General features: G+C 37.5%; 1 protein-coding gene across 2 annotated transcripts in view; it reads left to right on the top strand.

Annotated features, from left to right (window-relative positions):
* The window catches only part of FCHO2 (FCH and mu domain containing endocytic adaptor 2), a 92,508-nt gene extending 80,685 nt beyond the window's left edge, over window positions 1–11,823 (top strand). For both annotated transcript variants that reach the window (XM_068422374.1, XM_068422375.1), the window contains exons 22-26: window positions 2,132–2,264; window positions 4,985–5,184; window positions 6,601–6,665; window positions 9,128–9,292; window positions 9,530–11,823. In XM_068422374.1, the coding sequence (XP_068278475.1) occupies window positions 2,132–2,264; window positions 4,985–5,184; window positions 6,601–6,665; window positions 9,128–9,292; window positions 9,530–9,552 (586 nt within the window). In that variant the 3' untranslated portion in view covers window positions 9,553–11,823. The remainder of the gene's footprint in view (window positions 1–2,131; window positions 2,265–4,984; window positions 5,185–6,600; window positions 6,666–9,127; window positions 9,293–9,529) is intronic.
* The last annotated feature ends 2,796 nt before the right edge of the window (window positions 11,824–14,619 follow it).

Raw genomic sequence — 14,619 nt, 5'->3', positions numbered from 1 at the left:
TAACAGTAAACTACATGAATTGTAAAACGTGAGTTGTTGTATACATAAATCTGAATTCTCTACAGTCTTGTTGATTTGCTTATACATAATTTAATAACCTGAATTAATCTGTTAGCTCAGTTCTCTCCACTGTCACCATTAAAAAAATCTCAGTGATTACTGGACTTGAAACTTGTGCTGAGTATAACAGGAGCCATAAAAAATAGTTTGTAAATGTAGCTGTGTTGTTACATGCATCTTATAAATTATTTTTTTGTACAGTAGTAACAATGGTAAGATTAAATGATGAAACAGTAGCCCTAAGTGGAAAACAAGTAGTAGGAGCTACACCTAATCTCATTTGTCACTTACTAGGGTATTTTTAAGCTGTATCATTTCTACAATAGATCAGATTCACTACATAACTGTATCTCTCAGGTGTAGCAGCATGCTTGGGAGAATTCTGAAGAAAAAAGGCTGCTGATTGAGTAGGAGAATTGTTGAAATCACAGCACTTGGAGATCTTTAAAAAAAATTATAAAAGCTGTAATTTTTTAGCAGAGATCTGTTTCAGCTGAGTAGTTTCTATTTCATTTATTGGAGAAATTATTTGAAAACAAGTTAAATGCTTTTAGATACTACATTTTTTTGAATTACTGAAAAAGAAAGAATCAAACCATATGCATATTTAATTTCATTTTGATCATTCATACTTAATGTAGTGAATGATTCATACAAAATTAAATTTAATCGCTTTTTGACATGACAGTTTATAACTGAAATGTTAGCAGAGTGAATTATACTGAAAACATATATTTTGAAAAAAAGTGAAGATGTGTAGTGTTCTTGTCTGAGTGCTGTAACACTTCACCTCTAATTAGAAAGGATGCATGTAACGGATATTTACAAAGTTAAACCCATATAGTAATAATTTGACTTTTCATCATATGCTGCAAAGGGTATCATTTGCTTGGTGTTTATAGAGATTAAAGTTCTTAATGAGAGTGATATTTGCGTGATGTCAGAATTTCTGATTTGAATTGCACTTGGTTGTGAAGCAGCAGCAAGATTTTACTTCTGGTTTCATTTCTTTAAATTGTGGAAGACCTCTGTAGTGATAAGTACGTGTTTATATATTTTACTGAAAATGGAAATTTCATGAATCACAACAGTGTATTGAGAACCAAATTCTAAATAAATTGGAGAGACTACTGGTATGTAAGTCACTGTTCTAGGATGTTCAACCCATTGCGGTCATATTTGCTGTGTTCAGGTGCTCTTTGTCAGCTTTCATTCTGCAGGCACACTCTGCACTCCTTAGGGATGGATGCAGTACCTCACTGTATCCACAGACATTCGGAGGAGGTCTTTGATTCTTAAGTGATTTTGTTTGGTTTTGAATCAGTTTTCTTAAAAGCCTCATTCTTATTCAAAATAAACCTGATGCAACCAGAGCTGGAAATATTCTTTTATCTGCAGAACACCACGCTCCAGTAGCTCCCAAACAGGATTTTACTGCAGTCATGTGCGCTCTTACATACATATAGAAGTGATATAATAAATTGTTACTAAGATTGAATGCAACTATAAGTATCTGAGAAACAATTGTTTATAACAATTTGAAATTCACTTTTAACTGAAGAAATTTTGAAACCTTACACTCTCTACAAATATATGAAAGTATGGTAACACACACAGCACAAATCTTAATTCAGTGCATTAGTGAAGCTATGTCATAACCCAAGCTAATTATGATTTTAGGTTTTATTCCAAATTGGATAACATTCCTTTTCAAATACCACTTTCATCCCCACCTCCCACACATCCTCACATCACCTAATGATATTAAAATTGTGGTTTATTAAATGTAAAATACAAATTCAGCATTGAATCCAATTCACTCCATCTTGTGATGCAGATAATCAGTGGAGGAAACTCACTGCTACACAACCTGGGAGAATTTTTACCAGATACAACAAGCGGTTAATTTGTCTTAATATTTAGGAAGGTGCAATTATGTGTTATAAAGCATTAGAATAAATTCTTGCTTGAAATAGACAAGAAGGGGAAAGATCTAATCTTAATTTTTAAACATCCAAAATAATAAAACTCAATGTTGCCTTTTGACTCCCACCTTTCTTTTTCTTTGTAGTGATCAGTCACAAAGTGACTCCAGTACTAAGGATTTTTGGATGAACATGCAAGCTATAACTGTCTACCTCAAGAAATTATCAGAGCAGAATCCATCTGCATCCTATTACAATGTGGATGTTTTAAAGTATCAGGTAAACACTTTTTTTCTCTTTCAAATTTTTTAAGGAACTCTGGGAGATTTGATATCTACACAGAAATTAAAAGAATTGTTCTTTGCCTGCTAGCATGGAAATGAACTGTCATCTCTCATCTAGACCGGTTCTGGGTATGTCACTGTTTACAATGCATAGGCTCTGCCCAGGCTTCGTGCGTTCCTGCTGTGCTTCATGTCATTCTCTTGGATTCATGATCTGTTTCACCTTGCTCATACATCACTCCAGTTCATGCGTGCAAGCTTCAAACACTGCTTCTTTAGGTATTTGTTAGCAAAGTCAAATTTTCCTTGAATTTAGGGGGTTTGGTGGGGGTTTGTTTGAGTTGGTAGTTGTACTGTCTTTGGTTTTGTAATTGCATAAGTTTTGAATGCTGTAGCTAATGAACTGTAATACCTGAGAACGTATGACGTTCTGACCTCTCACAGTATAATGGAACATGTAATCCTGGAAACAATTTACAGGCACACAAATGACCAGAAGGTCATCAGGAGTAGTCAGCAGGGATTTACCAAGGGAAAGTCATGCTTGACCAACTTGATAAATGTCTATGACGAAATGACTGCCCTGGTGGATGAGGGGAGAGCAGTGGATATTGTCTGCTTAGACTTCAGGAAGGCTTTTGACTCTTGTCTCCCATAGCATCCTCATAGAGAAGCTGGTGAAGTACAGGCTGGATGAGCAGACACTGAGGTGTATTGAAAACTGGCTGAACAGCCATGCCCAGAGGGTGATGGTCAGTGTCATGAAGTCCAGTTGGAGGCCAGTAACTAGCAGTATACCCCAGGGGTCAATACTGAGTTTACAGTCCTGTTTAAGAACTTCATTAATGATCTGGATGGTGGGGCAGAGTGTATGCTCAGCAAGTTTGCTGGTGACACCGAACTGGGAGGACGTCCTGAATATACCAGAGGGTCATGCTGCCCTCCAGAGCGACCTCAGCTGGCTAGAGAAATGGGCTGACAGGAACCTCATGAAGTTCAACAAGAAGAAGTACTCCTGGGGAGGAGCAATGCCATGCACTGATATATGTTGGGGGACACCCAGCTGGAAATCAGCTTGGCAGAAAAGCACCTGGGGGACACCATGTTGAACACAAGCCAACAATGTGCCCTTGCTGCAAAGGTGGCAAATGGTCTCCTGGCCTACATTAGGCAAAGTATTGCTAGTAGGTCAAGGGAGGTGATCCTTCCCCTCTACTCAGCACTGGTGAGGCCACACCTGGAGTACTGTGTCCAGTTCGGTGTTGTCCATAGCAAGAGAGACATGGACGTACCAGAGAGAGTCCAGTAAAGGGCCACAAAGATGATGAAGGGTCTGGAGCATCTCTCCCCTGAGGAAAGGCTGAGAGAGCTGGGACTGTTCAGGCTGGAGAAGAGAAGGCTCAGGGGGGATCTTACCAATGTATAAAAATACCTGAAGGGAGGGTGCAAAGAGGACCAAGCCAGGCTCCTTCCAGTGGTGCCCAGTGACAGGACTGGAGGCAATGGGCACAAAGAGAAACACAGGAGGTTCCCTCTGAATGTCAGGAAACACTTTTTTCCTGTGAGGATGACTGAGATTGGAACAGGTTGCCCAGAGGGGTGGTAGAGTCTCCATTGTTGCAGATATTCAAAAGCCAACTGGACATGGTCCTGGCCAGCTGACTCAAGGTGGCCCTGCTTGAGCAGCAAGGTTGGACCAGTTGTCCCTTCAAACCTCAACTATTCTGTGAATCTGTGAGAAGCTGCTCTGTCTGTCAATAAAATCTTCATGAAAATTGAGGACAGACAGACTTCACCTCAAAGGGAGAACAGGATTTGCTAGGCCTCCATTGAAATGGTTGAACATCTGAGACAACTGTCTATATCAAAAAATGAAATAACCTCTCAGTCCAGCTATTAATACCATTGTAGTTTCCACATCCTCCCAATATAGTTTAAATCTTGGCATACTGCATCTATAAAAAGCATGTTATGTACACAGAATTCCTCAGAAAGATGGAAAGAACAAAACATTTATTTGGACTGCAGAAATGAGTATTGTGGAAGAATGATATCTATCTTTACTGTCATGGAGAAATGAGGCATTGGCATGCGGAAGCCCTGGCAGAGACAAAAAGTTCTGGGCTGCCAAGGAAATGTGAGGGATGGCACCAGGACACAGAAGGTTCCTCAGGTAGACTAGGAAGGTGGTAGAGATGCAGCAGGGCAGTAGCATAATCTCAGCTACAGAAGCAGCATCCAACCCTCCTGCAGCAGGAAAATAAAGCTTTGAATAGGTAAGAACTGTTTTGTTGGCTGCCTGTCCCATAATGACAGGTGTTGTCCTCTGCTGCTGGCTGCTTGGGCAGCTGAATTGGTATGGCACACAACTGCTGAGGATGAAGTCATTTTGCCGCAAGCATACTTCTTGTGTGAGGCAGAACGCAAGACTAAAACAAAACTATTTTGACTTATAAAAGCCAGAACAGGAAGGACCCTCATGGGCCAGAGGGAGTTTAAACCTTTTCTTTAATTATTTTAATTTAAAATTAAAAGAACAGGAATTACTTTAGGCTGCAACAGTCTTCAGAATTCTGTGATTAAGGACTCAGTGGTCAATTGTTCTCTTGATCTTTTGTCAGGATTTAGAGTTATATTCATTACCATCATTCCCTAATTCTGCCCAAAAAGGGGATATTTTAATTAAGCTGCTTTCAACAGTTTATTCTTTTACAGGTATCTTCCAATGGCATCCAGTCCACTCCCTTGAATCTTGCAACTTACTGGAAATGTAATGCAAGCACTACTGATGTGAGAGTGGATTATAAATACAATCCAGAGTCTATGAATGTGCCTAGTATGCTGTCTAATGTCCAGGTTGTGGTACCAGTAGATGGAGGAGTAACAAACATGCAATCACTTCCACCTGCAAAATGGTAATATTAATACTTTTCTTTTTATTATTTCAGATTCATTGCAGTGTATTCATAAGTGTCATAGACAGCTTGAAAAATTTCACTTGAAGAAACAGCTAATTTTTTTTGTCTTGACAAAATGCATAGTATCAGATGGTTAGGACATTTTCTGGTCTGAAACATATCATGTGCAACCAATTCACATAAACTAAAATGAGACAATATGCACCCATTCCAACTGTGTAAGTGGAAAAAATCCTGGAAAGACTGAATCTTTCTTGATTTGGCATTTCAAGGGAGCAATACTTTTAAGCAAATCACCTGAAGCTTATTCTGAGCAAGGGCATGTTCAGTATCCTGCCTGAACAACATGACTAGAATATCTGGTGAAGCCACTCTCCCTGTCCAGGCTCCTTCCACAAACCCCTCTGTAATGAAGCCTGACTGAGAGCAGAAACGCCCACCCAGAACACCGAGTGCTAGCTAGGAAGACTCAAATCTTAGTGACAGTTTCATTACAGATTCATCAGATTAAGGGACTTGAGTCCAGATTCTCTCTCTTTCATGTAGGCAACTACCCAAGGCCAGAATTTTGAGCCCGGAAAGCTGACCAAAAAAAAAAACTACAGTCCTGTCCCAGGCAGCTCTAGTGTTTGTGTTGTGTTACCTGTTTGATCTAGTGGATTGGGTGGTGGGGTTTAGTTTTTTTAAAAATAAATGTTTTATACCTTGACCTCCTGCAAGTAACCACTACCATCTGTGCTACTTGTGTGAGCATTTCACTCCAGCTACACCAATGCCAAAAGCAATTGCAAACCTATCAGCACTTCATGCTGCTCACAGCTTTAAGTTGTTGACTTTCCTTTGATGGAACTGCTGCAAAGTGCTCCAGGAGTTAAAATTCCCTGTCATCTTAGAGTCTCTGGTGCTTGGTGCCCTTTTCTGCCCCTTTACAGCACCAGAAGTTAGCTTAAACCCTGCGTCACTTACACCAACTAGTTTTACTAGACTGGAAATGGAATAAAATTCATACTGCCAGGAGTCTCACAGAGGGGAGAGCAATCAACATTGCTTCCCCCTCATACTATCATCATGAAGCATAAAGACATAGCTTTCAAACTGCTTCCAGGCCATTTGGCCTGTCCTTGCCCTTTGGACTACACAGGGTTTTGAGTTGTGGAGCCATAGCGGGGGCACCAGGACAGTGTTAACTGTGTGAAAAGGTGGTGTGTACTTCTGAGCTCTGCTGTGCTGGGGCAATGCAGACACACCCTTCTCATTTCCTGTTTGCTTTGTAGTTTTCCACAAACTTACCTTAAAATGATCAAGTGTTTTTATAAACCTCCGTTTAGAGATGTCTGTAACATACCAGTGTAAATCTAGGGAAATAATATGCTAAAACTGGTGCTTATAACAAACCTATGGTTCTCTTAACAGGAATGCAGACCAGATGAAAGCATATTGGAAAATATCTAGCATTTCAGAGAAGTCTGAGAATGGAGGCAAGTTGAACTCTTTTATTTTGTTTTCTTGTATGGAAAATTGTAACAGTAAAAAGGTAATCATTTTAGCCTCTATGCCCTCATGCCTGTTCTCATGCTGTATCCTGTTTACCAGTTCACCTTCTTCTCAATTAATTTCCTCCTGAGAGATTCCATTAACAGTGAGATGGCAAAATATAAATGTACTGATTAGGTATAAAAGGGAAAATAGTGAAGCCCCTGAAAGCAGTTAGTAACTCTAAAATAGAGTTTAGACTGCGTAGGAAGTTATTATATCAATGCTATTTGGAAATGAGCAGTTACTCAAAGGAAAATATGTTTAATATCTGTGTCTTTCTCCACACTGACAATTGAAATACAGTAGAAAGAGGAAAGTGGAAGAACTGGGGGGAAGAAAAAAAAAAGATCCAAAAGTCCTGTGTGGGGATAGACTTGACAATAGAGGATTCTTGCCCAACATTTTGAGGGTCTTTGTATTGACCATATATGACTCGAGGAAAAAAATGAATCTATGCACATCTGCTCATAGTAGTAATTTATACAGCATTTTGTAAGGTACTAATAGTTGTCCTCTGCCCAGCTGCCTTTCCCTGAGGTCCAGTTGTTATCATAGCCCTTGCAGCCTCTGCAGGTGCAATGTTCTTCTGAAGCAGAAAAACAGGAGCCAAAGGGAGGCACTTATCCTCAAAGGCTCAGTGGAGAAATGAACTTGTGGTGTAAAGGAAAGGCCTTTAGCTCTGTTAAGAATTCAGTGAAGGGCATTATGAAAGCACAGATTTACTTGTAAATATGACTGGTTTCATATAGAAACCACAAGCCTGGAAAGGGAAGACCACTTCTTTTCCTGCAATGGCTGCAAAGTTGTGGTGATCATTCAAAAAAAAATCAGAGAATTTTTATCTGACAAAGGTTGTTGCTGTAGTCTGGTATACTTTGTCTTTCACTGACCTCACAGTAATTTTCTATTATGATTATGTAGGGATAGCCCTCTTTTTTTTTTCCTTTTTCTAACTGTGGAGCTCCTTTTAAAAGAAAAAAAATCATACTAAGACACAAATGCAGCCAGATGAAGAGCTACTGTACACCCCCAGAGCAGCCAGTGATGCGAAGTGCATCTTGTGTGTGTTCAGTAGACTTGCACATATCCCACTGCTTCTGCTATGTTCCCTTCTCTTCCCACCATCTTTCTTTCCCTTTTCTTTGAGTATAAACACATAGCACTCACAATTCAGTGTTTAAGAGGAAGTAATACTATGCTGGTCGTACACTTACAGAGACAAAGGGAGAAGTTGCTCAAACACTTAGTATTAGGACAAATGTCTTGAAGTGTTTATTCTGGTGTACAGGGCAGTAAAATGTTCTGGGTTTTTTTTATGGTCCAGCACATTATGTAAGCTGTCAATTGCAGATGGAGATAAAACACAGAACAAACTTTCAAAACACTTGAATATGTGAGTTTCCATACTTACAGTGGAAAGAAGTTCCAATTTACCCAAACTATGGCAGACCTGCTGAAGAAATGAAACGGACCTTAAGCCAAACTTATCAAGAACAAGCCATTGCATAAAACAATTTCATTCATTAATTCCAATAACATTTCAGTTACTAACTTTCCTCATCATTTAGCAGTTCCTATTGACTAGGAATAGCAAGTTGTTTTAAAGAAGTAAAAATATTTGACTTTGATTATTCCATTATTAATTATTTGAATCTCATTTTTCCCAGCATATTTTGCAAGAACAAGAAAAGACTTGTTTAAGAACTAGAAAAAGAGATTACTAACAATGTTGTAGGGTTTTTAAAATGCCTTGCATTGACTACAGAAATGTACTTAAAGTAATTTTGAACTATTACTGCTTTATAATAACATGGAAGTGATGACACTTCACCACTGTCTCTGAAAAATCAACTGAAATTTGTGGGGAAAAGTATTTAATCAGACCTTGTCTTTCTTAGAAAAATAAGAATTTCTTTCCTCTGGGTACAGTACTGTATAGCTGCATTTCTTCCAATGGTTTTGTTCATGTACATTCATCCAGATGGATTGTGACAACATTTAAATATTCTGATGTACTTTCAAATCTGCTAATGAGAAGTGCTACATATGAGACAGGTGTTATTAAGTACTGACAGACCAGCAAGCATAAATGATGATTATTGGGACCAATCATACATTTCAAGTAATAAAAGACTAGCAGCCTATCTGATAGACACATTCTGTATAATCTTGCAGAAACATGTATCGTTTCTCTCTAAAACATTCACTAGTCATTGTCTTAAACAGAGTATTGGAAAAAAACAGACTTGTACTCTCATCTCTCTTGAAAATTTATGCAGGACTGCCGCTGGGAATAGATCTCAAAGGTCACCATGTTAGTTTCACTTCTTACTACTAAAAATTTTGGGAGATCATCTTGTTCTTGCAAAAAACAACCAGCTTTTCAGTTTTGTTATTTTTATAGGTTCTGGATCCCTCAGGGCAAAATTTGAACTTTCAGAAGGACCCAGTAAACCAGCAACACTTGCAGTGCAATTCATTAGTGAAGGAAGCACCCTTTCAGGAGTAGATGTAGAGCTCGTAGGCACTGGCTATCGGCTTTCCCTGCTTAAGAAGAGGTTTGCCACTGGTAAGACATTGATGTGCTTATCTATTCAAATTAATATTATATATTCTATAGTGTTAAATTATAAAATATGAAACTGTTAAATAAGTGATGCATAAATAGTTACTTTTCATTAAAACATGGCTGAAAACTGTTTCACAGGTTTTTTGGTTTTCCGTAGTTCCTCAAACTGCTCCCAGGAAAATACTGACAAAATCTGGTTTATCTACTGACTGCAAAAAACCTACCTTTATTTTTCAGGACGGTATATGGCAGACTGCTGATTGACCTGTGAAAGTCATTGGATCAAAGGAGTGCAAGAAGCTCACTCTGCCCCCTCTACTTTTCAAACACTATTTTAACATGCATTAATTTTTTAAAAATGTTGACCTACTTTGAGGCTGAACTACAGAACAGAAAATGCACTTTTAAAAGTCATTTTGCAAACTTTTTATTACTTTATAATAGCACTGAAGTTAACTTCAACACTGTCTGTAAATGGTCAACTGCAATATTTGGGAAAACTTGTTGAAATCTTAGTAAATTTATGTAGATGAAGTCAAAATAATAATCCCTAGTTGTAATGAAAGTATGAAATTGTATGTTATACTGTAAACTTTAAACCTAAAAATGTAGGAGAGCGAGTAAGAAATATTTGAGCTTTCCGTAAGTAATATTCATTTTTCAGATTCTTTAATTGCCAGTTTTTAAAGAAAGCAGAGGCAAAGTCTCACGTAGTTCTTCTGTCCACTCATGCCACAAAACCAGCTGAGTTAGAGATGTATAAAAGAAATGTAACTTGATGCCCATGTATCATATTTTATTAACATGTAAGTTGTTTTATATAGAGGTTTTTTTCCTAAGTGCAATGTGTTATAAAATTGCAAAATACAGCAGAGATTGACTTCTGCAGTTTAGTAAATTTTATGGGCGTTGTGATTGTTTGAATTAATGCTGTAGATTTAATTTATTTTTATATTAATTGCATAACATTTGTGCCTTTAAAAAAAGCCTGTGCCTATCCAATTTGTTATTCACTGCCTCACTTCCTTTTACAAAGTTTGGCTCTTTATCAAGAAAGCACGGTGTTTGTATAATACACACAACTTTATAAAAATTCCTTTGACTGGGATTGGTTTAGAAGGCAGATTTGCAGAAACTGGAGATTGTTTTAAAAGAGGTTTAAAATACTGGACTACTTCCTCATGGGGTAATTGCAATAAATGCAGCTGTAGTAAAGGGAGATGCATCATGTAGGACTTTGAGATAGTAACTTTAATGTCACCAAAGATGAGAATCCTGAAAAATCACCGAAGATGGTAAAAGCAAACTTTTAAAAGCAAACAGCATTACCCTTCACTTTGGCTGCAAGTCTTCAGACTTCGAGTGCTTTTGGGGTTGTGTGATGTGAATGTAAACATAGTACTTTGGTAGGAGTACCATTTTAGAAGGGTATTTTGTGGCAGCAGGATGACAAGTACTGCTATTTCTATTAGTTTAATTTTTTTCTATAACCACAAATTTTAATACTTGTGTTGTCATCTAATCTGCTTGCCACAACCTAAGCACAGAGAAGTGACACATTAGTAACATATTTTAAAGCAAGTCACGGATTTAGAAAATCTTCTATGTATTTGTATTATCAAGTGTTTTATCAATGCCAAAATGAAAAGTATTGGGGCAAAATAATTCAATAACCTGCACGTGGGAATTTCATATGATCATTTTGAGTACCAGTATCTATTTCAAATTCTCTATTAAAACAATAAAACCTGCTTGAACTAATTCATGCAAAACTAGCAATCAACTGGACTGCTGAAGCTTTACAAGAAATTAAGCTTTGTAGAGGCTACATAAATTCTAATGTATACTACACACTTTTGCAGACAAGAGTTCCATTGTTAGCACTAAGCACCCACTGTACTGCAGATTTGATTGGAAGAGTATATTTGGCTCTTAATTTGCTAATCTTATTGAATGGTAAATTTCTAACTCATAAAATGGTACAGTCTTTTTATTGGAAACTTAATTGTAATCTGCTTTGCAATGAAACTGTGTTTAACATGAAAATATTTTATTAATGAAAACACAAAACTATTGCTATTTTTAATCAAATATGACTGTCATTTCTAAGTTAAATGAAGTAGTTATGTTTCAGCACTTTTAAACTAGCCTTCATTCAGGTGATTATACATACATTTGCATTGGGTGCAGGTTACAGTTTTGAAGCCGTAGAAGTTTATAGAGAGTTTTTGTAAAGAAATTCAGAAACAATGTAAAAAGTACATGTAGCTATCTGATTTAAAAAAAACATATGTAGCAAGCTGGTTCTTGCTTGTGTATACAGCAATATCCGTTGTAGCTGCCTCCTAAGAAAATTAATTTGTAAACACTACTCTAAAGCATCTGAATTTTTATGAATTGTTACTACATCAGACTGTAAATTAGAGCATACAAGTTTATCTGACAAAAATTGTAAATACTTCCGATTTTTCATAAAATGTACGTTTTAAAAAAATTTGCACCCATAATAAACATGTAATATATAATTTAAATACTGATTTATATTGCCTATACTTTTGCAGAGCTTCTAAGCAATAAGATAATAGAAAAAACTATGCCTGTATTGAACATTTTAAAAGAGTTAATTGATTTTTAAGTGATAAGGGGTAGAGATAATATACAGACTTATCTATATATTTAAAAAACACAACAGAGAAGGTGGGTGGAAAGATGACTTCTGCAAAGAGTTGCATCTTAACTAAACTGGAATGCCTGAGATCTCTACAGTGGCTTATGCCTTTACTAAATTGATATGCTTAACTAATAACTTAGGGTAGGCAAAACTGCAGATGTCTTTACTGGAAAAATCTACAGACATGATCTGCGCTTTGTAAATAGTGCTATCAAATGCTCTACATTCCCTAACTTCCTTAATAAGCCTATATTTTGTTGAGTGCACAGGAAAAAAATCAGTGCCAAGATTAAAGTAATGCTTTCTGATTTCTTATGTTCCACCAGTCCAAAAAAGCAGATGATCTAAGTGCTACTTCAGCAGCCTGAGAATAGTCCTTCTAAGCTGCGAGCACAGAAACAAAAGCTGAAACTGAACAAACGTGTCGGAATGTTTCTTTCCTACTAATCCCACAACCTGTGTAAGTTTAGTAAGTAATGACTTACTAAATTGACTTTCTCAGCTGGCTGTATATCATTGCAATAACTACCATTCTTGTCATGCTGGAAAGCAATAGTCCAAGGCCTTGATTCCTATCTCCTGCTGGAAGATGGCAGTGAAGAACTCAAGTGCGCAACGGTCAGACCGAATGATCCATCTAGCCCAGTAGTCCCATCTTCAACAACAGCCAAAGAACAGACTATGGCATGGAGAGCTCACAAGCCATTTCCTTTCCACTGTCCCAGCACCCTCAGTTATTGATTAGGGATGTAAAAGGGTACAACACTGCTCAGTTCTTCTAGTATTCATTGAATTTAAAGTGTCAGAGATCACTGCTCTGGCACTTCTGTTAACATTTGACTTTTGTTATTGTAAGCCAATGCCCACGTACTACTCACAACTACTATAAACTGGATTTATACTGCTCAAGCAGGTTTGTGATTATCTAAGTACATGATCAGGTAGTTTTTCAGGGATAAGTGACTACCTCTACCATTGCCAAATAATATTTATGTAGGGTATTTGAAGGAGCTAAGATATTTGATTATCAGCTGGAACAGCGTGGGAGTTACAAGTGTGGTGGGTTTTGCTATCTAATTAGAAAGGAAGGTCTTGCATCATGCCAAAAGGGATTACATTTCAAGTCTTGTGTGTTTGAGAAGCTTAAGATAGGCATCTTAATATCTGTGTACCTTTTGTTTTCTTGGGATTGCTACATAATTGGTTTCCATTTCAGTTGTCATGAAAGGGTAATTTTTACTTTAGAGCATGCAAGAAAAAACTTAGGAATTCCTCCAAGAGTAGAGTAAGATAAAAACAGTTCAAGGTACTAAATCAGCAAATAGCATATTTACTGTGTGGTGCCCTTGATTGGACTGATTACCAGGCCTCTCAATTGAAAACTTAATGTTTATCTTCAACTCTGCATATTATTACAGTACTGAGTATTCCTTCTCAGCTCAGTTTGACCTCCATGTTTACTGACATGTTGATTTTTAAGTTCTCCCTCAGTACATTCAATAACCAATAGAAAGCACACAGTCTTTAAAGAATAAAATAATCTTAAAAACACAAGAGGCCTCTTCTGGATTACTTATTAAACATTTAGTACGCAAATTCTGCTTTTTCTCTAGCTGCTTTCACTTCCTTTGGAATCCATTCTTTCTGTTTTAAAATATGGGATGGCTATTTTAATTATTATAACGTAAAGTATGATTTTGTTTCCCATTGTCCCAGCTGTATTTCCTTTTAAAAGCCGTGTTCTGCAACTTAGCTTTTTTTTTTCATTATTAAAACTCAGCTGTTTATTTTTTTAAAAATAGGTTAATAATCACAAGCCATAAATCATGCCAACTTCCCTTTAGATTAAGGAGGAGAATGTGTGTTCGACACAACTTTCCCATGAAGGAGTTGAAAATTAGAAAAAAAAAAAAAGTCAAGGTGATGGGCCGTGACAGCTGTTCTCTTGGTGTTTTGCAAGCTATTTGAGGAGACCCTCAACCTTCTCAAAACTGAAGTTGTATCTTTAATATTGTGGGAGAGCATGCAGAATCTCTTCCCTTGCAAGATGTGCTGCTCTGTCCATGTAGCACTCAGTGCTGACTGAGTGTGGGGAGCACGGTTCACCTAAGCATCTGCCTTTGCTTCCAGGCAACAATAAGTTTCCTAGAGGAAGAAGTGGGGAACCTGTACCCCCATTTCCCCAAGCTATGACCTTTCCAGATTGCTCAAGGTGGCAGCACTTTTTCCAGTTGATCCTCAAGAGGCGCCACAAAAACACACATCAGAGGTTTTTGGCAAATAGCATCTTCTAGACTTTCCTAGGGGTCATGCAGCTTAAAACAGTCCTACAGTAATCTGGTTTTGGTCAAAAAGAGTAAAACCATAATTTGTGTTTCAAGAAGCAGTTCATCCCCTATGTGGGCAGCAACAGTGCAGTCTCCTGCTTTTCATGCTTACCGATGGTTAGGAAAAGCCAAGAGTTGTCACAAGTTGAAAAGAAGCTTCCAAAAAATGCTGCATCTTTCTTCAAGTGGTCACTGTTACCTCAACACCAGTTTATAAGCAAAAATTGTGCTGAATTTTACTCTTAAAAAGTCATTCCCAGCCCAGACTCAGCTATACCTCCTATTCAGTTCATCAGTAAAGGTAAGTGTGTGTTTGCACCAACACACAG

Source organism: Nyctibius grandis, chromosome Z (assembly GCF_013368605.1).
Source record: "Nyctibius grandis isolate bNycGra1 chromosome Z, bNycGra1.pri, whole genome shotgun sequence".
Lineage (NCBI taxonomy): Eukaryota > Metazoa > Chordata > Aves > Nyctibiiformes > Nyctibiidae > Nyctibius > Nyctibius grandis.
This window is presented reverse-complemented; position numbering and strand designations above follow the sequence as displayed.